This window comes from Prenolepis imparis, unplaced genomic scaffold (assembly GCF_030444845.1).
Source record: "Prenolepis imparis isolate NDT839.2.m4 unplaced genomic scaffold, iyPreImpa1.0 SCAF_15, whole genome shotgun sequence".
NCBI classification, from domain to species: Eukaryota; Metazoa; Arthropoda; class Insecta; order Hymenoptera; family Formicidae; genus Prenolepis; species Prenolepis imparis.
Window position 1 is genome coordinate 5,756,633 of NW_028141173.1, and position 23,132 is coordinate 5,779,764.

At 31.8% G+C, this 23,132-nt stretch overlaps 2 protein-coding genes across 3 annotated transcripts; both read left to right on the plus strand.

The window, feature by feature from the left end:
* Positions 1–1,294: 1,294 nt before the first annotated feature.
* Positions 1,295–14,572, plus strand: LOC145945972 (organic cation transporter protein). Its single transcript, XM_083055294.1, has 10 exons — positions 1,295–1,465; positions 5,004–5,074; positions 9,292–9,617; positions 9,753–9,856; positions 9,940–10,094; positions 10,424–10,734; positions 11,355–11,667; positions 12,159–12,340; positions 12,512–12,648; positions 12,908–14,572. Exons 2-10 carry the CDS (start codon positions 5,047–5,049, stop codon positions 12,960–12,962), a joined length of 1,611 nt encoding a protein of 536 aa, XP_082911420.1. The 5' UTR covers positions 1,295–1,465; positions 5,004–5,046; the 3' UTR covers positions 12,963–14,572.
* Positions 14,573–15,534: 962 nt separating this feature from the next.
* On the plus strand, positions 15,535–21,772 carry Y-f (yellow-f). 2 transcript variants are annotated; one of them, XM_083055413.1, is made up of 6 exons: positions 15,535–15,677; positions 18,216–18,480; positions 19,692–19,897; positions 20,157–20,370; positions 20,491–20,826; positions 21,322–21,772. In XM_083055413.1, the coding sequence occupies exons 2-6, from the start codon at positions 18,219–18,221 to the stop codon at positions 21,573–21,575; spliced, it is 1,272 nt and encodes a 423-aa protein (XP_082911539.1). In that variant the 5' UTR covers positions 15,535–15,677; positions 18,216–18,218; the 3' UTR covers positions 21,576–21,772. The 2 variants fall into 2 exon arrangements, with proteins under 2 accessions (XP_082911539.1, XP_082911540.1); XM_083055414.1 differs by having other exon boundaries at positions 15,625–15,677; positions 18,197–18,480.
* Positions 21,773–23,132: the final 1,360 nt, after the last annotated feature.

Below are 23,132 nucleotides of genomic sequence, written 5' to 3' on the forward strand. Positions count from 1 at the left end.
TTCACCCAAGTCTTCGATGACCGTGTGTTGCTCTTATCGAGAAACCTACGAAACATATTCCTTTTCGAACCAATATTCGAAATAATAACGAATAAAATAATATATTCCAACTGACGTATCGCTTCATCAGTGTTAATAATTTGCATATACGCGATGTTAGAAAATGTACCGGGACGACAAAAATATCTCGAAAGGATGGCGCTTTCTGAAAAAAATGTTATATACAAAAGTTGTAGGATTTTATTTTTTTAATATTATTATGACCTTGAATAGCGTTGTCAAGGTCACGTAAGGGTCACTTTCAATTTCTTAATTGGAAATCCTCATTTTTATTACATATTCGTGTATAAAACCTTATAATTTTTGTATATAACATTTTTTTCAGAAAAGACCACCCTTTCGAGATATTCCGCCGTCCCGATATTTTTTCTCTACACAGAAGAGAGAGAATTTTCTCTTAGAATTTATCCTGAAAATTATTGTGACATAATATGGTATGGAAAGAATTTTAAAAATATGTTTGATTAATTTTACCATACTTTTAGTAAAATTAATCAAACATATTTTATATTTTATTGCGATAGATATTATTATTTTTTATTGTGATAAATATTAATCCGAGAAATTCTCATAAAATTCTTTGCATGCCATATTGTCCCATAATTACCATAATTTTCAGGATAAATTCTAAAAGAAAATTCTCTCTGTGTACATTCTGAATAATTAAACAACCTGCTGACACGATGCGATGTTACTGAGCATGAATCACGATTCCATAATATTTTCGCATACAAATATGTGCCCATTAGAAGAGATTTCAACGTATTGTTAATTGTTATACAACTTAATTATCAAAAAAATTATTGTTCTACTGAATAATACGATGCCTTCTCACAAGATAGATACGCGTCAGTTTTGCGCACAAGTTATCTTCTAACTGTATTTTCTCTTTTTTTTTTTTTTCCAACGAAATAAGTATTCAGGCTTCGGCGAGAGAGGAGAGAAGCGGAAGAAGAGGCGCGAAGTATGGAAAATGCGACTAAAGCGAACGGAGAGAGCCGTATAATTGGTATTCCTAGGATTAACTTTGAACGGCCGATCCGTTCCTGGAAGAAGAAGAGGTAGATGCCGTCGATTTACTTTTGTCATCTCATCTCTCGCGCACGAAATTGCAGGTTGCGGATGATCATTTTTCCGTTCAGTTCTACGTAGCGGCGCCGCGATCTCGCGACGTAACGTTTGGCGCCGGCATCCCTTCTCTCCTCTCTGGTGGAGAACAAGACGGCTCGAAAGACTTTATCCAAGTTGCGTCTTCGAGCAATACGATAGTCGTTACGCCCGAGCCGTCCAGTTCTGCACGAGCAAACGCATTTTCCAAGTTCGTAACGCGAGTGCGAAGACGCGAAGAGAGTTCGAGCTCTCTCGAGCTCGTCTCCTCCCTCGAGCCGGCCCAAGTTTTCTTTCTGTAAGCACGTGTGTCTCTGGTAGATTCTCATTAATTGATAGATTAGTGATCGGCCTTTAAGTGATCTTACGCTTTACACCATTCGTTCAGCTCATTTCAGAAGTCTTCTCGATTTTTTCGACGATAAGCTAAAATTTCTTGGAGATTATTCCGAAATTAATTATATAATATCGATAATTTCGATATATCAGTTATTTGGAACATGACAAGGTGAAAGTATTTTATGTACGTTGTGTGTACACTGAGAGAATTTTCTTTTAGAATTTACCCTGAAAATCAAGAAAAGAAAGAATTTTATGAGAATTTCTTTGATTAATATCTATCAAAATAAAAATAATAATATCTATTAGAAAAAATATAAAATATGTTTGATTAATTTTACTATACAGTTTAGTAAAATTAATCAAACATGTTTTATATTTTATTGTGATAGATATTATTATTTTTATTGTTATAAATATCAATTAGAGAAATTCACATAAAATTCTTTCTTCTCTTGATTTTCAGGATAAATTCTAAGAGAAAATTCTCTCTGTGTGTATAATTTATCATTCAAATATATCATGTTCTTTGTAATTACCAATAACTCGCGATAACTTTACTAGATACATATTTGGAAATTCAATCTTTCTTTCGCGAAAATATGTGAGATATGCATTATCATTATAATTTTTTTAATTTTACCAACGTTTTCTAATCAAACTATAAATTAAAACTCTATTAAAGTCCATTTGAAACCGGAAGAATACAGTTCTATTTTTTATTTGCATCCCTATATTAATCCCTGAAGATAAGTTCGCGATATAAGCGGTAAGTCTCTTTCTTAAGTCGAGAAATGCAAAGAAAAATGCACATATCCCGAGAATTACAGCAATATATTACAGCCTTGGCGGCGGGTAGCACAAAGTGCAGAATTAAGATCGTCTATAAAAATCCGCTTAAATTGCCAGGTGTGACTGCGCGCTGCCATTTGCGCGGTTTCCGCAACCCCAATCATAATTAAGCCGCAGCAGGCACGATAACTGTAATGACGCGGTAATAACAGTGAGGAAAAGTTGCGAGGAGAGTCATTTTAGGTGCCGATATTTTCTATCCTTCGTAACGGCGTTCGCCTTCAATCTTACCTTTCCGTTTTTTCTTTTCCCCTCTTTCTCTCCGTTTCGGTTCAATGTTCAATGTCCTATCTTTCTATGCAAACTATCATTAAATGTCTAAGCAAACATTGCATCGGTCGCTAGATTTCATCAGTTGTCAAGGTCCATTTTGGCAAGATGTATTGCGAGTATTAAGCATATTAATCGCGATATCAAATGTGTCATAATAAAAGATAATGTAAAACGCTGAGGATATGATATGTTTTAAAAGCTGAACCAACAAAACTCATTTATGCAAATGTCAGAGATAAGAGAACTTTAAACTGAGCGAATATAGTCAAACTTTGTCTTTTAATTTTATCAAATTATAGTCTCTTAATTGTCTGCTGTCGAAATTTAGAAAGATCGATAAGATGGAAATCAATGAATTTCATTTCGCTCATTAATTGGATTCGATTCATCGTCACGGCATGAGTTGATCGATTTCTCACGCTTCTAAGTATTATTGTGGTCAACTGACACACTTTCAATATCCTTATCTAAGCGATTTCTTAGATACTTAAATTTTTCTCAAAATCTCTTTTTCTTTTATGAGATTATCCGAACAATATTTATCGTCGATTTACTTGGATAATTTAAAGTCATGAAACATATTAAAGAAAGAAAAAATCGCAACGCGTTAAAAGTTTTGCGCTTCACACATTGACAAGAAGGAGCGATGAAAAAGAATTGATTGGCAAATGTTTTGATCCGAATAAATTTATTCGTATTTTCGATACGCGGTATTTGATAAGTAAATCTATTATAAAATTGTACATATATATATGTATACAAATTTGTTACAGAAAATCAATTACTGTAAAAGTTTAAATAAACAGTATATATTACATTCTACATTCAAAATAATTGTAAATTAACTTTATTATTAAATGTGCAAAATATTTTATTTTATTTTAATATTATTTTATTTTATAAAATTATTTTATTTTTTAATTATTTTATTTTAATTATATTTAAATGTGAATTAAATATAAATCCGAGATATACATATAATTCGAGAAATTTTGTATAATATTAAGAAATGTGAGCGAAATTTACATTCATTACTTTCAGAAGAAAATAATTATAACCTCTAGAAATAAAGATAAACTCTAACACACAAAATTGTGAAATTCAAAATTGTGTATATAATATATATATAATTATCGTATATACATATATATATACATTTGTAACATCTGTGTTTGTTGTACGGATTAGCACTGTGAGATCACTGCTTAAGTAACAGTCATGGATACTGTAATCGACACGTCATCTCGTTGAAGTAAAGTTATAAGTTATATAAATGAATTAAAAAAAATATATGTATATATATATATATATTTACAGATTTATTTAAATATAAAATAATGCATTTCAATTTATTTCCACTTTTACAGAAATCGATTTTTATATATGCTTGTAATATTACAATAATAAGGTCATTGAAAAAAATATCATACCGCGTGTACAAATAAATTTATCATTTACTTATTGTTAGACGGCAAAATTGATCAATTAATTCTTTCTCAACTTATTCTTGCTCGATCAATAGATCATCATTGATCACTTTTAGAAATTAATACGTATATGAACATTTTAATTTCGATCTAATTATCTTCTCACAATTTTATAAAATAAAAAATTAGATTACTCTTACAGTCTTATTTCGGTAAAATTCAATCTTATTGTTAGGCTGTTTAAGATAACGATTTCTCTATCTTCTTTGTTTATGTATACTCATGTCATCTATCTGATTATGAGATACGCGTGAGAGACTAGCAATTAGCCTCACTAGTTTAATTAGATAAGAGACAGTACCGATTAATTATTCATATCAAAGCGTTATACGCGCATACGTGAAATAAAAAACCTGTCATCGGATCTACGATTTTACGGACAAGTTGATTACAATTCCGTTAGATAAGTCAAGATGCGTATAATCACGATGAGTCATAATAATAAAAGCGCGGATGTGGAGATCTTTTACTATTCTGACATGCGCGTTTACACGGGTCAGTCCTTAATGATGATTAATCATCAACGATGATTGTCTTCGTTAATTATTATTGACCATCGTGTAATCCAGTTAGCCTTCTTATGGTATTGTGTGTGCATATGTGTTTGTATACGCGGAATGTCCGCGAGAAACAATTTCTTGTCGAGAGGTAAAAGAAGTAGAATAGGTGAAAGGAGCAGGAAAGAGATAGGAGAAGGGAGATTATTTTTTTTACCGAGAAAATGTGCAATCTCACACACACACTAATATGCGCGTACCTTGAAACGCGTTTTATTTATTCGATAAATAGATGGAATCAATAACGAATATGTGACAAATAGATGATCGGTAATGATCGTTGTTTTTGGATCTGTCGCATTTACATCTTTTACTATCCATGTTACAGATATCCGGGAAAGTAGCTTGAGGAAAGTGCAAGCAGCAGTGATATGAAGGATACGAAAACCAACGAATATGGTACGTTGAAAATAAATTCTAAGGATAATATATGATAAATTATGTATCAGGATATTATATGATTAATAGTGTTTGCGAATAAATGTAATGACAAAATAACCAATAGAATATAGATTAGGAATTCCAAGGGGTGTCTCACTCACCAAAAATTTGTACACGTATTGCGAATTATCGGGAATTCCAAGTAATTCCATGTAATGCGCCGTGTAATTATAAGTAATGCGGCGGAATTACGTGTAATACTAAACAATATAAAGTAATTCCATGTAATACTGTGCAATATAAGATAATATAAAGTAATTCCATGTAATGCTAAAGTAATTCCATGTAATTCTAAAGTAATTCGATATGTTTGTTTATCATTTTTTGTTTTACAAATACAGTAAGTAATATATAGAGTATCTTGCAGTTTTTTCCAATTAAATATTCCTCTTTATTTACTAAAATAAACATTATTTAGAAGTTTTGCAAAATGTCAGAATATTATAGGATATGTAATAACATTTTATAAAATTTTATGTATCGTTTCTGATTTCATCGAAAATAATATCAACTCTTTTCAAATAAAATACAATATATTCAAATGTTAGTACTGAAACTTTAATTTAGTAAAGAAAAATGCAATTAAAATGGAGAAAGATATTAAGAGAAATAAATTTATAAGATATTATTATTAATTATGTAATCGATATACATATTATGCAAAAAATTCAAAATTAATATTTTTTATCATACAAATATTTTTTAGTTGAAACACCCAAATTAAGATATCCCTATATGTATAATACTTAATATATAACAAGACGTTTCCGATTATAAATAAAAATAAATGAAAAAAAATTATTTTAAACTGTGACTAAAAAATTCAAAAATTTTTAAAAAGTCAACTAAAAACATTTTTAATAAAAATTTATTTATATGTTTATATTAAATTTTTATTTCTTTTATACGAATTTAAACACAAAATACAAACTTTTAATACTGATCTGATCAATTATTAATGATTTTATAAATTATAATATTTTGTTATACATATATTTGTATAGAGTTGTCTTTACATATATATATTTTAGTTAGGTAGCATGTTATAGGTAGGTCTATATATTAGTTAGCTTATATATTATATATTTTTATTACATAGTTAGTCATTACAGAGTTAGTCATTATATATTTTCTTTAGTTCTTTGTATTTTTTTTCAATTAATTTTTTTTATATAGTCTTCTGTCTCTTCCTCGCGTGATGGAAAAAGAGACGAATAAAAGAAGCGAGAACATGTGCACTACTACCGAAGCACTGAGTGCATATGTACGCAGTACATACAAGAATAAACTTTGATTTTACACACACACAAACACATACAAAACTTATTTTATTAAATTAAAAAAATTATTTTTCTGCGATTATTACCCCTATTTATCTGAAATATTAATAAATAATCATAAATTTGACTCTCAAAAAAATTGTAAATCAATGCGAATATACGTAATACGTAATGCGAAATAATACGACGTAATGCGAAGTAATGCGAAGTAATGCGTAGTAATGCGAAGTAATGCGTAATTCCAGAAAAAGTGTACATGTATTGCCACAGTGAGACACCCCTTGAGGAATTCCAATAGGTGTGGCTATGCTTTTCAATATTTTGACATGTCATCCCAAATACTAAATACGCGCCAAACATCCATTAATAATAGAATACTTTTTTATATTTTGGAGAATTTAGGGGAGCGAATATACAAAGAACAAACCAGTATTAAGTTAATTTCACGTGGATTCTTGAAATAAAATTTTAATCGCAAATATATATGCAGTGGCGAAATCTCAGCGATCGACCGATCTATATTTTCGCGACAATCGACTTTAGATTTGTTTTAGAAGACTTTATCCTCGAAAGAGTCTATTCTCGAACGTCCACAAAAGACTAGATTTATCGCATTTATTTTGCCGCGTATAGCATGTAACAATCTTAGGATAAATCTGTATCGACATGACAGCTTGAAAGGCGAGACTGACCTTTCGAGTTTCCGAAGAAGGATGCCGATGTAAGTCGGAGATCGAAGGTTGTCTTCTTGGTGTCTCGAGGTTAAGCACGCATTTTACGGTTCACACGCACTGTCTAGCGTTTTTTCTTCTACGAACTGGTTTGCTCCTTGTTTACCGCATAGTGTGTACAATTTGCGAATTGCATGTGTTTCTAAAATTCGCTTGTATGAGAAAACAGCCAAATCATATACAAAGCGCGAATCGATAATCTTAATTTATATATTAAAAATCTTTGTGCAATTTTTTTTCGCACAAAAAGGAACAAGAAAGGGGATCATTGGTTAGCTTTTCTCGATGATTTATCCTTATCGATTTATTATTCCTTTAATTTTCAATGATAGAAATTTAATTGCGTACTATACATTTTTTGGATAAATTTTTATCTCGCGTTAACTTATGAATTATATTTTTTTAGCTAGCTTACAGATTACTCGTTACTCGGAAAGATATGTAAGAATACGCTTTGAGTATTTATGAATATTTATGAATCATTTGTCTCAGACACGCGAGGTTGAATAGTTTATTATGCAGTCGTGCCTGACAATTGCAACTATATAATCGATGATTTAATTTCGATTGTGTAGTATAAAGGAAAGAAACGTAGATTATTTTTTTTTTTTTTTTCCCTTTATAATAGACTCTTCTTATTAATCCGTTTTATTAATTCCTCGTTAGATTTCATATGCGCGATTGTTTTCATACGACTGTTCTCGCGCAGTATCATCATTTTCTGGAAACCTCATTACACGTCGTAAATTATCAGCTGTGCAAATATAACTTATGTGAACATATATGTGTATGCAAATGTGTGCATTTTCCATATAAATGTATGTTCCACGACAAACTATTTTATCGATCTAACAGGAAAAATCTGAGTTATTACTACATTCTATCGCTCTCATCAACACTTCATTAACATGTCTCATAGAAAAAACAAACTAAATGTCTATAGAAAAAAACAAAACAAATAGTCTTTTAAAAAGATCAGTTATAATTACATCCATTGTAAAATGTAGGTGCATTGGTTTTCTTTTTTTTCTTTTTTTTTTACAAAGATCGACGACCAATTATGCACGTTATTAGATGGCGCGTAGTTAGCGCTCAATTATACAAAATAAATGGAGGAGCGATAGATCAATGCACGTGTCATGTGCATCTTCTTCACTTATTGTATAACGCAATGAATTTATAATCAGAATCATAACTAATGAGCGCAATTAAGTCTCATGCGTAACGAAGAAAAATAGCTGGAAAGCAATATATCACGTGGATATACAGATTCTGCGTATGATAATAGATTTGCGTCACGCTTTTCGTCATGGGAAGAACAATATGGCAATACGTCTCGCGATTTTAAATGCCTTGTCAAATGTTTTTTGCTGTCACTTGATTTTTAATATACGAGAAAATATGAGAATAATTAATTTACATCTCTCTCTCCCTTTTTCCTCTCTCTATACATATATGAAAATGACTCTTTCTTCAAGATACAATAATCGTGACTGGCGTCGCGATCTTGTAAGATAGGGTCAGGCTGTAAGTTAAAGGATCTTAATTAATTAATTAAGAGGTCTTAACGCGAATTTCGTCATGGGAAGAACAATACGGCAATACGTCTCGCGATTTTAAATGCCTTGTCAAATGTTTTTTGCTGTCACTTGATTTTTAATATACGAGAAAATATGAGAATAATTAATTTACATCTCTCTCTCCCTTTTTCCTCTCTCTATACATATATGAAAATGACTCTTTCTTCAAGATACAATAATCGTGACTGGCGTCGCGATCTTGTAAGATAGGGTCAGGCTGTAAGTTAAAGGATCTTAATTAATTAATTAAGAGGTCTTAACGCGAATTTCGTCATGGGAAGAACAATACGGCAATACGTCTCGCGATTTTAAATGCCTTGTCAAATGTTTTTTGCTGTCACTTGATTTTTAATATACGAGAAAATATGAGAATAATTAATTTACATCTCTCTCTCTCCCTTTTTCCTCTCTCTATACATACATATATGAAAATGACTCTTTCTTCAAGATAGAATAATCGTGACTGGCGTCACGATCTTGTAAGATAGGGTCAGGCTGTAAGTTAAAGGCTCTTAATTAATTAATTAAGAGGAGAAATTCTTAACACGAATTTATACAAATGTGCAGATCTTGTTAAATTACAGCTAGCGTGAATGTGAAGCAAGTTTCCAACGGTAAGGACGATCATGTCGATTCCGGCGCGAATAATGTCGACGCGGTGCAGATCGCGATCGGCAATCTCGGCAAATGGCAGATCATCGTCTGCCTGGCGATTTCTCTGGTCAAATTTCCGGTAGCGTGGCATCAATTGGCGATCGTCTTCATGGCGCCTCATCAGGATTACAATTGCACGAAGCCCGCTACCGTCGACTCCAAGGATCAGTGCATGGTCGATTTTAACGGCACTCTGGCAAAATGCACGGAATGGGAATACGACAGGAGAATATTCCGCGAGACCATCATATCGCAAGTGAGTTTTACGTGAGTTTAAAAGCCGCTTATAATATCTTTAGTTTGTAAATGCGTAAAAAACATGAGCGTGCTTATTTAAAAATTATCTCGCGAAGTATAAAAGAAAAAACAAAGCTATATTGTGTCGTTTCAGTGGAATCTAGTCTGCGATAGGACGCATTACGCGAACATCCAGCAGTCTATACTTATGTTCGGGGTGCTTCTTGGCAACATAATCTTCGGCAGCTTGGCAGATAGGCAAGTCCATATAACGACTAATAAACCGTTCACGAAACCGTGAAACGGGGAGGAATAAAAAATATTGTATATCTTATATATAGGTACGGTAGAAAAATTCCGCTCATGATTTCCATTGTTCTCCAACTATTATCGGGTATTGGGTGCGCGATAGTTCCTTGGTTTCAAGTATTATTGCTGATGAAGCTGTTAAGTGCCTTAGCCACTGGAGGCACGATGGTTACTAGTTACGTTATCTGTAAGTGTCTCAATCCTCAAATATACGAAGCTGTTATTCGCCAAGACTTTTTTTTCAACGATAAATAACAAAATAAAATTGCAATATGCAATTAACTTCGTAACTAATATTTTTTAATGCTACATTAAAGCAAATAATAATAAAACTTATCTTTTTTGTTAGAGTCTTAAATTATTTATTATATATATAATTTTATTACTGTTTGTGTCTTTCTCTCTGCGCGTAAATTAAAATTATTAGTCATCACAGTTTATCTGCACAAACAATACAAACCGATATAGACTGCAATTGACTTGTACGATTTATTTCTTTTTGCGTATTTTTTTCAGGTATGGAAATAGTAGGTACAAAATGGCGTGCCGCCATCACCGTTTTATATCAAATTCCGTTCAGTTTAGGCCACATGTCGCTGGCAGGACTCGCGTTCTGGTTCCGACATTGGCAGCATCTACAAATTGCCATTACACTTCCATCTATAATTCTTTTAAGTTATTGGTGGATAGTGCCCGAGTCGCCGAGATGGTTACTAGCCATGGGAAAGCAGAGAGCAGCGTGCACAATATTGCAGAGGGCGGCCAATGTTAATAAAGTGAAGAATGTGGATATTCCCGAAATAGTCAGGAAACATTGCTTGCATCAAGTAAGAGACAATCGTTCAAAGTATTCCGATGAATCCGAGCGATACGTATAATAGATAATCGTCGTGATTTTACACGACAATTAAATATATAATTCAGAGTTCAAACGTTGTTACGCGGTTCAGGGAGTATTAAGACTCCTGGGTGCTCACCGCGGCCATATTGGATTGTGACGTCAGAGGCGAGAAAGCACACGCTGAAAATTCTTAGATGCCATTTTTTAATGAAAAGATATTTTAATTAAACAGCACTTCAGATGGCTTTAGCACACTCTTAAAAACCCCCGAAAACTATCCTTTTCCCTTTATAATCAACATCTGTAAAATGATCGAGATATCAGACTTTGACACGCGGAATGACTGCGCATGTGCAAAGACCAGACGGACTGGGCTTCATAATATTACATTTTACAGGTGTTGATTGATTATAAAGGGGAAAGGATAGTTTTCGGGGTTTTTTAAGAGTGTGCTAAAGCCATCTGAAGTGCTGTTTCATCGAAATATTTTTTTATTTCGAAATGGCATCTAAGAAATTTTAGCGTGTGTTTTCTCGCCTCTGACGTCACGATTTCGACATGGTCGGCAAGGAGCCAGGAGCCTTAATTCGCGCTTTTGTATTGCAGAATTTTAAGAAATCCGCGCTGGACCACAAGGCTTCGTTTCTGGATCTGTTTCGCACACCGAACATGCGAATGAAATCCCTCTCGATTTTCTTCAATTGGATCGTTTGCGGAATGGGTCTGTTTGGCATGTCGCAGTACATCGGTCAGGTCGGTGGCGATATTTTCATTAATTTCGCACTGTCCGGTGCTATACAGGTTCCAGGAAACTTTGTCGCGTGGTGGGCAATGAACAAACTGGGTCGACGAATCACTCTGATCTGCAGCAATTCCATAACTGGCTTGGCCTGTTTGCTCTTAATCGTCGTGTCAAATGGTAAGAAATTGTACTATGTGCATACAATTCAATGCTATTGCCTCTTGGTTTATGTTACTATTTTTAAGTAACGTTTATAATGAAGTGAGCTTTGTTAAAATTATTATTTAAGTCTATATATCTGAATACTGTTATTATCTTTAGTATTTAAACAATTTTTTTTATATTATATATTTCAGGAAAATATATTAAATTTAATATTAAATAAATTAAACTTGAGGAAAGTTTTTTTTTTTTTTTCAAATCTTTGTGAAATAAGAGAGTTCGCAGTTTTGAAGGATGTCGCTCGTATAATCGAAGAGAATCTTCTTTTCTCGCAAAACTGCTTTATTTATTGATTGAAACAATGTTTCTAAAAATTGAGATTAATCAATATCGAGAAACGTCTCGTTTTATCACTCTGAATAAAATGTTTACGAACGATAACTATTAAACAATTGTTTAAATCGATATATTGGTAGGTAATACATCTTTACATCTCTGTTTTATAGATATGTCATGGTTAAGATTGCTTCTGGCATGCCTCGGTATTGTCGGCATGTCGGTGTCGTTTACGACAGTCTACCTTTTCTCCGGCGAACTGTTTCCTACAGTCGTAAGGAACATCGGAGTTGGCGCGAGCAGCATGTGTGCTAGAATAGGCTCCATTTTGGCGCCATTTGTGGTATCCTTGGTAAGTTTACACGTATTAATTAGAGCCAATTATGTAAACTCGAATAGCATTACTTCGAGTCGTAGACAATTTCAAGCATGAGCGAAATTTAGACTAAAATTTTGAACTAGAAGTATATTTATGAATGCGTTAATTAGTTCCCTAGATTACCAATTGTTGATACTATTACAGAATGACATCGAATTGTGGTTACCGCCAACTATATTCGGGATTTTGCCGTTGGTCGGAGCCGCATTGTGCCTATTATTGCCTGAAACTGCCGGATGTACATTGCCGGAAACCCTTCAAGACGGCGAGGAATTTGGAAAGTGAGTATAAAATATATCTTTCCACCCGATATCCTTTTTAAAAAATTGTTGTGTTTCATAAAAGATGCAAATTCAACGAAATAACACGTGGAAAGATATTATTGAGAATTTTTTCCACATATGTGTTAGATACAAATAAGTAATATAATGCATATGCTCATAAATAAAATGCAATAGAATGTTTATGAAAGTATAAACCGTTTATATTAAATTTAACTTGATTATAAATTATGAAACACATTGCTTTTTTTACGTGCAGGAAGTGTAAGTCGAAAGAAAAACATGGAGATCTCGAAGCAGAAGCGAAATTTTAAAGGAAAACTGATCGCCATAAGATTTTAAATATTTCCGAAACAATATCGAATTATTATTATGACAAGTTGTGTGATAAAATAATTCGTTATTGATCAAACAAGCCACATTTTACGATCAATCGTGCATATATATTTAGCGCAATTCTATTTATTATATTATTTTCATAATGTTGACAAAATTACCACGATTGTGTCATCTCATCACATTTGCGATTCACTTATACCAGGTGTCCCATTTTAAAGGACCCACTCAAATATCTCATTGTCAGAAACACTGCGTTAAATCGAAATGTTTCCTACAAAAGTTGTAGGGTTTCGAGGGGGACATAACATAGTAATATTCATTTGACCTTGGGCGGCGTCTCCAAGGTTAGTGAAGGTTAACCTTAAGTGAAGGTGAGAATGAATTTTGAAGAAAATAAAAAAATGCTTCAGATAAAAGTTGTTGAAATTAATTAGTAGAAAAAGATGTTATAATAAAAAATATGGGTTTCCATTTAAAAAATTTATTCTCACCTTCACTTGACCTTGGAGACGCCTCCCAAGGTCATATGAATATTACTATGTTATGTCCCCCTCGAAACCCTACAACTTTTGTAGGAAACATTTTTTGATTTAACGCAGTGTTTCTGAGATATTTGAGTGGGTCCTTTAAAATGGGACACCCGGTATAATATACAAAAAAATCAAAGCTGACATTTTATATATAAAATATATATATAAATTTTTTATATACAAAATTCAAAGCTCTGACATTTTTATATATAATAAAAAGTATTTTTATACATGATACATAATTGTATCACGTCACAAAAGATTTCGAAAGATTTTCAAGCTCATTTAAAAAATATCAAAATATACATATTGATTAATATATACCAAACACAATAAATATATGCGATTATTTTACAAGAGTTGCCGGATGTATATATGGATAGAGATTTGTAGAAAAAAGGTGAATTTCTTTATTTATTAATTAATTAATTTAGCTTAAGGATATGTTTGTCTTCCACTTTTCGAACATTACAAACATTCATGTCAGCTTTGTAGACGAATCTCTGATATCAGTATTGTCAGCGATTTTCGCACATTAGGTACATGTATATAATATATTATAAATATAGATACAACTTTGCAAAAAATGCGTGTATCTCATTTCTCATTAGTTTAAAGGTTAGGCAAATATATTACATGAAATTAATTTTTCCGGCTCTTTTTCTGTCGTGCATAATTCTTTGAGATGTTTACAGTTATTTCGTAATTGAGCAACGCTTTGCGTGAGATAATTCCTCCATTCAACTTGCATAAGTAAGCAAATAGCAGATAGCTTAACGATCGTCGTGTTACGCGTATAATCTTTTAGTCCGGGAACTAAAAATAAAATGATGTATACGTGCACAGGTACAATAACAATTATCAACGATGGAAGAAAAAGAATTAACTTTGCCGATATAATAAAACTAAAGTATAACAAATAATTTCACGTTCTACATTTTTGCAACGTAGTTGAACAATATACATATAATTAAAAATATATGAAGAAATTTAGATAATATACAAGTAATAATTGAGATAGTATTGAAATAAGTTCTTGTACGGATGATTTAAGAATTACAAAATATAACGAAAACTTTTTTCATCTTTTTAAAGTCAATTTTTGTTTGACAAAAAAGGCAAAAGTTTTTTCCTATTATTAAACAACTATTATTTTATTTTATAATATTATATTTCAAGGTGGAATTTTTGTTAAAATCTAGCTAAAAAATTAATTCAAAAATATGTGATTTTGTTATTAATTTAATTTTCTAAAGCTTAATTCGTAATAATATAAGAAATTGATTTCCATTCATATCTCATGTGCATTTTCTTCCTACATTTGCTATGTATATATTTTTAACAAAGACTCGTTAATACTCGTCATTGAAAGCAGGGATGTGCATTATTTGAAATAGATGCAGGAAATGTAGAAGATAAAATGCTTATCTTGTATTTTGCATTTAAAATACATGTTTTTAAAAACTATTTTATATTTACATTTAAATGGTTTTTGTTACCATTTTTTATTTTAAATGCATTTTTTTTGCAAACTAAAAATTAATCGAGATATCAATAATATGTATGTATAACAATCAAAATGTTATTAAAGAAGTCATTAGTAAATGTCTGTAAACAATAATAAAAATTTTTTGTAATTCCATATGTAAATATATTTATGTAATTTTTGGTTTTTTGTATTAAATTTTTTTTTATATTAAAAATATATAAAATTTATACAAAATTTATAAAAGTTTAAAGAGTTTATGAAAGAAAGTTTATAAAGAAGTTTATAAAGAAAGCTTATAAAGAAAATTTAATATATATAAAGAAATAAGAATTTATAAATATAAGTAATCATTGTAAGAAGTAAATAAAATTGTAAGAAGTAAATAAAAAAATAAGAATTTAAATATATATACATGAAAAAACCATTTTGAAAATGCCTATTTTCCATTTCCTATTTTAAATGGGTATCTAAGAAGCATTTTGCATTTTGCATTTTCAAATAGGAAGTTTTCAATTATTTTGCATTTTCTATTTTTAATGGGTTTGGACACCCATTTTGCACATCCCTGATTGGAAGAGGGTATCGGCATATAAAAGCCGGTGACACGGTCTATAACAGATGCCATTCCACTTTACATCGCTCCACGGAAGACCAGTGTACCAGTTTAAGCAGTGAGTATTTTTTGCATCACTTAATCACTTGAGGCAATTTTTTTTTAAATATAAATTTGGAGTACCTAATAAATCTGTCCTTTTATTAATAACGCAAAATTCGATACATTTATTCTATATTAATTATTATTTAGTTATATTTCGATAAAATAATTTCTGTTAATTTTTTATATCTGCCATTATTATCTATATATAAATTTATATTTTTTTATGTACTAATATATTCGAATAATTTCTTTTATCTAATTTTATTATATTTACATATATCTATATGTGTGAGAATATTACGTCTACTTTATGTTTAAATTTACAAAGATCAAATATAACATCGATATGATTATAATTAAAATTTAACTAACATAATAAATCATATTTTCTCATGCTTTTTAATGATATTTAATATTTAAATTTTTAATAACTAATAATTAAAGACACTTGTAACTGTTTTTTTAAATGATAAAGTTTTATTTAAGTAAAATTCACGTAAAATTACATAAAGAATTGAGTTTCATTATTTGTTTACATTTGTCAAACTTAGTTTCGGAAGAATTTATGTTTAAATGCAAAAATTCGCCTTTCAATATTTTCATCATCGAAAACTTTGTAGCAAATGAAGAATTCAGAAATCCGGTTCCTATAAAGTAAAAACTTGCTCCATTTTGAATATCTTGCCGAAGGCATATATTAACGGTGAGAATATTCGGGCACTTCATTACCACCATATATTTACCATATTGGCATTTCTCAAGGCCGAATCGATTATTTCAATTACTTTCTTCGTATATATGCAAGTTATTTTGTAGATTTAACAAATAATTATAAACAATACAATTAAATAAAATTGCAAATTTTCTGTACAACATTGTGGTAATTTATCTAATTGTAATATATAATGTGAAGAAATTTGATATAGAATTTTAAGATGAATCTTATTATATATACATATGTTGGAATTATTATTATATATATTTATATGCTCTATTATATGTATTTAAATTTACCTGTTCACACGTCAGTTTTCTAGCAACTCTTGTTTGCTAATTATTGTAATTGCAAATATATTTATTTGTCAATTTAAAAAATTTATAAATATTTTTCTCTTTCTGTTTATATATATATTTCTTAAATTAGACCGCTTACATCCGGATTATTTCAAGTTTTTTTAATCACGAACACAATTTTAATTATATTATTCCCATTATATATTCATAAAAGTATCAGTCAAGGTTATCTCTCGCTCCTAAATTGTACAATATACTGCATCTAGGAATCTCTCTCAAACATGGTCATTAATCATTTTGAATCATACGTATACATAATGAAAACTACATAGATGAAGCAGTAAAAGCTTTTAGATTTGTTATGCAACGTATACAACACAAAGAGCTATCATTACACTAATAATTTTATTATCTTATTAATTCTATTTTCTGCCTATTTTGTTCGTAACTTGATTATTGTTGTAACTATGCTACACAATATATTTCTATTGCTTTAGAACAATTAAGAATTCATAGAGATGTGTGCACTTTCCAATGTCCTACAGTAAGTATAAAGAATTGAGAGAAATATATATTTTCGTACTTTGGAATATTGTAAAATTTACAGAAATACGTGCAGTTTTCATTGTTTTCCAATAAATATATGACATAAAGAGTTGAGAATTGAGAGAGAGAGAGAATTATAATTAACTTTATGAACACAGAATAACCGATTTAAATAATTCTAAGGACTTGGCAATTTGTGTTGAAACGAGCGGAAGATAAGAAACGCTGAGAAATCAAGGAGATTAGATTTAAAAATGTAAACCGAATCTTTTCACTAAAAGAAATCTGCGAAAAACATGTAAGAACTGTCCACGTATCTTTATAATAAAAGTGGCTTTCTTTCGAATATGATAATTTTATGCATTTTGTAAACACAAAAACTTTCACTCATTATACAAATTCAAAAGCTTGTTCTAAATGCATAAATAAATGTTTGTGAGTTAAAACTATAATATCTAATAAATATCTTAAGATATTTTTATAGGGATTTCTGTGAACCGCAATAAATATCCTCATTTACATCTGACGGAAACAATTCTAACTAAATTGGAACCGGTTCTATGCCGCATAATAAAATATATGCATATATATGCTAAAATAAAAACAAATATTTACACATCGGCATTTCGTGTTCATTTTCTAATGAATAATTGTTTTTATCATCAATCATCACATTCTTTATATAAATTGTCTTGTAGTGATTTAATGCGAGGGGATTCAATTAATATTTAAGTATAAATTATTAGCTATTGTATTCAACATTTCTAAGAATGATGATTCCACTTATGTTATATAATGTATTACATAAATATAATACTTGATATATTTTTTCAATTTTGCATTTGACAATTAATAGATATAAAAAATTTAATAAAACCGTCTGTTGTTATAGATTTTATTTTAATAGCATTCCTTAATGACTGACGTTGTTCCGTTTAGTAATTATTTACCGTTATATTATCGCATTGCGAGGGAATTGATTTTTTCGTAGATTATGTTCCACTTGCTACTCCTGGCCTGCCTGGCCACAGCAACCGGCAACACCTTCAATACCGTTTACTCGTGGAAGCAGGTCGAATTCGAATTTCCAAACAGTACCATCCGAAACGAATACATCGCTTCCGGCGATTACATCCCGAATAATAATATGCCAGTAGGCTTGGCCATTTGGAATGAAAAAATGTTTGTCACAGTACCGCGGTGGAAAAGTGGCGTCTTAGCGACTTTAAATAGCTTCGCAATGAACGACGTCTCGCGTAAGTAAACAAATATAACTTAATAAAATTTACTAATAATATTACGAGTTTTTTTTATGACATGAGAAGAGTTTATATATACCGGGTGTCCCATTTTAAAGGACCCACTCAAATATCTCAGAAACACTGCGTTAAATCAAAAAATGTTTCCTACAAAAGTTGTAGGGTTTCGAGAGGGGCATAACATAGTAATATTCATATGACCTTGGGCGGCGTCTCCAAGGTCAAGTGAAGGTGAGAATAAATTTTTTAAATGGAAACCCATATTTTTTATTATAACATATTTTTCTACTAATTAATTTCAACAACTTTTATCTGAAGCATTTTTTTATTTTCTTCAAAATTCATTCTCACCTTCACTTAAGGTTAACCTTCACTAACCTTGGAGACGCCGCCCAAGGTCAAATGAATATTACTATGTTATGTCCCCCTCGAAATCCTACAACTTTTGTAGGAAACATTTTTCGATTTAACGCAGTGACAATGAGATATTTGAGTGGGTCCTTTAAAATGGGACACCTGGTATAATAGAATTTATTACTTGCGCATGAGAAAGAAATGAATTTTGAGAAGAAAATTTTAAAAAAAGAAGAACTAATAAAGTAAACGTTGAAAAGCTTCTTTCACGCTCAGATAATAAGTATAATGAGAGAAAATTTTTTAATGAGACAAGTTTTGTGAAAGTGAAAATTTCATATATCAAGCATAAAAAATCCGTAAAGAATATTCAATATCCAAAGTACATTTATATCTTATGTACGAAATAAAGAAATATTTCTGATTGATAAAAAATATATTTAATTTCTCATTATTATACAGGGTGTCCGGTAATAGTCACGCCAACCGTCGTGTGCAGATTCCTGGGATCATTTGGAGACGATTTTTCCTCAGCGAAAATGTCGAGGGAGGTCATTATTTTTTGCATGTTTTCAATTTTTGCCATCATGTATCTTTGTAACTAAGCCTTAAATTAAAATTCTATTAAAGTAAACTCTACCTAAAATTAACTGAAGAATGTGAATTTATTATTATTTTATTTCCACAAGGCTTAGTTTGCGAAAAACCCTTTATTTTCAATCGCTTATAACTCGAAAATTATTGGTGTCTCGACATTTTTGCTGAGGAAAAATCGTCTCCAAATGATCCCAGGAATCTGCACACGACGGTTGGCGTGACTATTACCGGACACCCTGTATATATTTGTGTAACAGAGGAAGACAGTCCGATATTAACACCGTATCCTGATCTCGAGACAAATAACATTCATTCACCCGACGGTCTCGTAAGCATTTTCCGCGTCAGAATCGATGCTTGCGATCGCATGTGGGGTCTCGATACAGGAATAAATGATATTTTGGGAAATATCACAGTTGTGCAACCGATGACGCTTATTGTTATCGATTTGAAAACAGATAAGGTATAATTTCTCGACGTTTGCATATTATTTTTTAATTATTACATTGCATATATATTTCTATTATATGTATATCGCAATAATTTATCTATTAATCTGAGCTATTATACAATAAAGAATATAAATTGCCCTTTAAATATTCGCGTATAATATAAAATTAAAATTTGAATTGAATTTTTACGTGTTAATAATATTTTCAAATTACTTTTTGATTGCGCTTGTCAAGGCCACCGGCACAAATGTACCCACTTATGTGTTGCAGATTATACGCAAGTATATTTTGAAGGATACCGATGTAAAGCCTTCATCGGACAGCTTAATCGCCGATCTTGTGGTCGATGTTGTACCTGGACAATGCGACAAAGCCTACGCGTACATGAGTGATTTCGCCGAATATGGTATGGTGGTGTACAGCTGGGAAAAGAATGATTCTTGGCGAATTACTCATCATTTCTTCCATTTCGATCCATTGAATGGTAATTATATTGAAATATGCTTCTTTTTTTTTTCCACGTTTTTTTTCAGAGAAGAGTAAGATTTATTTTATCTTACATATTTATATTATATTTTTATAAGTCTCTGCTAACTGTCGATAGGTAATTACAACGTTAACGGCTATAATTTCCAATGGACCGACGGTGTTTTTGGAATGTCTTTGTCACCAATCCGTGAAAATGGAAACAGAACGCTCTATTTCCATGCTATGTCCGGTATCACGGAATTTTCCGTGTCTACGGACGTTCTGCAAGATAGTACGTTGAAAAAATCGGAGAACTACTACAATTTCCATATTGTTGGTACTAAGGGACCGTTGACTCAAGGACCATCCTCCGTCATCGATTCAGAGACGTGTATCGATTATTTTACTCAAGTAAATAGAAATGGTATCGCGTGTTGGGATACTACGGTGGAATTAAATCCGAAAACGTTCCGTGAGTATTACACGAAACAGTACTTATTAGCTCTGCATGCATTTATATTTATATGTTGTTTACTACTATTTCGGACAATAGAATTTCCCGCGTATGATAAGAAGTTTTATTAAACTTTAATTAACTTGCCGAAATTACTTATTTATCTTCTGCATTATTGAAAAATAATTTGCAAAAACATAAGTAATAAGTCGCGAAGGAGTTTAATTTTAATTTGTTTATATTCGACAAAATGTCATAATATTACAGCGATCTATAAAGCTGTAGTTCATACATTACATCAGAGATGTCTCTAAAGTTCACGTTTACAAAAGCAGCAGAGAGATGTTGAAATGCTCGGAAGAATGTCGATCTTTAGAAGAGGCACAATAGTTCAAAATTTTCAAATAAATTAATTTAAATAAAATATTTTAAATTAAATTAATAAAGTACAATCTGCTTTATTTTATAAGCTATTATTAGGAGCATTGAAGTTAACATAAATTTTCATTACAGATTTGGTAGCGCAGGACAACGCAACACTAGTGTTTCCTCAAGATATAGCTATCGATCATAAACGTGGAAAGTTATATGTGCTTTCTGATAATATTCAGGAATTTTTGAATGGCGATTTCGATCCGTCGACGACAAACTTTTTCATTACTTCAGCTAATCTCCGGACATTAACGCATCTATGCAAAAATAATACACCAATCAAAGACAGATCACGCAAGACATTTTTCAATTCCGATTATGTTTATAATTTATAGACTGTACTTTTTATCGTACAGACTAGTACTTTTATATCATATAAATTAAGGAACGTTAAGTGTATATCAAGTACTTATACTACTTTAAAAAATAAAGAAACAAATAAATAAATGTATGAAATGTATAAATAAATAAATGTTAACACACATCTATAAAACGCGACTATATAAATAAAGGTTTCTCTCGAGAGATTAAACGCCATCTTTTTAATTTATCGTGATTGACACGTCGCGTTCTTTTAATTACACGATTGAATAAAAGACGAATACCTATATAACCTTTCGTAAATATGTTTAAGAGAACAATGGAAATATCTTTCTAATAAATAAAAAAGGAGATGTTATATAAACTTGCGGTCTTCCTTCTCTCTCAAACAGACAAGCGCGTGTGCATTCTCTCTTTCATTCTTTACATTTTAAATATGAAAAATGTAAAAAAAAAAAAGAAGAAAAATGAGATCCATTATTTCGCAGCTTGCGATAAATAAATAAACGCGGCCCATTTGAAAATCAATTGTTCGGAGGGAGGAGGGGAATTAAAGCAACGCTATCAATTAGGTAGCGGCGTATTATCGTTCGCGGTGGAATACATATATACATATATCGCGGAGAATTGAAATTTCAACGCGCGTGTCATTTTTAAAATGAGCGCCAGCCACGTTCTTCAGCCAGTCAATCCCTTGATAATTCACGGAACTTTTAACTGCAACCTTTATAACTCCCGCGGTAGCTTCCGCCCCGCGGTGGCTTCCCTTCCCTTCTCTTCCTCTTCTCCCCGACAAACCCGTCCTAGGAGCGCTACTTTCTTCCGCCCCCTTTACGACTGGTCTACTCTCTCTTTACGGAGCTGTACATCCTAAATAATTGATCCTAACGTAGTTGCCGGTGTTTTTATAACTGTTTTACCGCCCGCTCTCGCCGCCGTGATATACATTATTTAGCCGTCGGTTTTTAAAGCGAAGTCGCCGGGAGAGTCGCCGCGGAGGTGCGAAAAGACCGAAAGGTCTATTCGGCTGCCGCGCATCTCTCTGCAGAATTAAAATGTATGCCGGCTAAATGTCGACGCCGCGGAGATTAACGCGGAGGGGGGAGACGCGAGAGTAATCTCTTAGCGGAATTAAGAACGGCAATCGCAGATTGCTTCTTTTCCACCCTTGTCCGATTTATACAAGCAAAACCTCGGTATTCGTCCCGATCGGATTCCCGCGAATGCGCGAGAAATGGAGCTCGCGCGAGGATACGCTTTAATATAAATCAAACTGTAATGGTATCGATCGCTCCCGTTGGAGCTTCTCCCCCGCGAATGATTTGTATGTAAACAATGCAATCTCTTTTTAAACCAAACGATATGTATACCTAGCTCTCGCTCTCTCCTCCTCCGACATTTTTTAGCGAGTAACGACTTTCGATGAATTATTCGCGAGTCATGAGAGGACCCGTATTCGTGCGCGATTCACGTAGCCGTCTGTATAAACAATACCTATATCTCGTCGCCCATTTTACACAGCTACTCGTATCGAAGAGGGCTCGATTCCACGCGCGCCCCATATCATCCTC

Excerpts from the sequence above, each read along its gene's own strand:
- LOC145945972 (XM_083055294.1), top strand. The coding sequence starts at position 5,047 with ATGAAGGATACGAAAACCAACGAATATG. Across the intron at positions 10,735-11,354 it reads GGAAACATTGCTTGCATCAA|AATTTTAAGAAATCCGCGCT; the intron begins GTAAGAGACAAT and ends TTTGTATTGCAG. Across the intron at positions 12,649-12,907 it reads GACGGCGAGGAATTTGGAAA|GAAGTGTAAGTCGAAAGAAA; the intron begins GTGAGTATAAAA and ends TTTTACGTGCAG.
- Y-f (XM_083055413.1), top strand. The coding sequence starts at position 18,219 with ATGTTCCACTTGCTACTCCTGGCCTGCCTGGCCACAGCAACCGGCAAC. Across the intron at positions 18,481-19,691 it reads CGCAATGAACGACGTCTCGC|AGGAAGACAGTCCGATATTA; the intron begins GTAAGTAAACAA and ends TTTGTGTAACAG. Across the intron at positions 20,827-21,321 it reads ATTAAATCCGAAAACGTTCC|ATTTGGTAGCGCAGGACAAC; the intron begins GTGAGTATTACA and ends TTTTCATTACAG.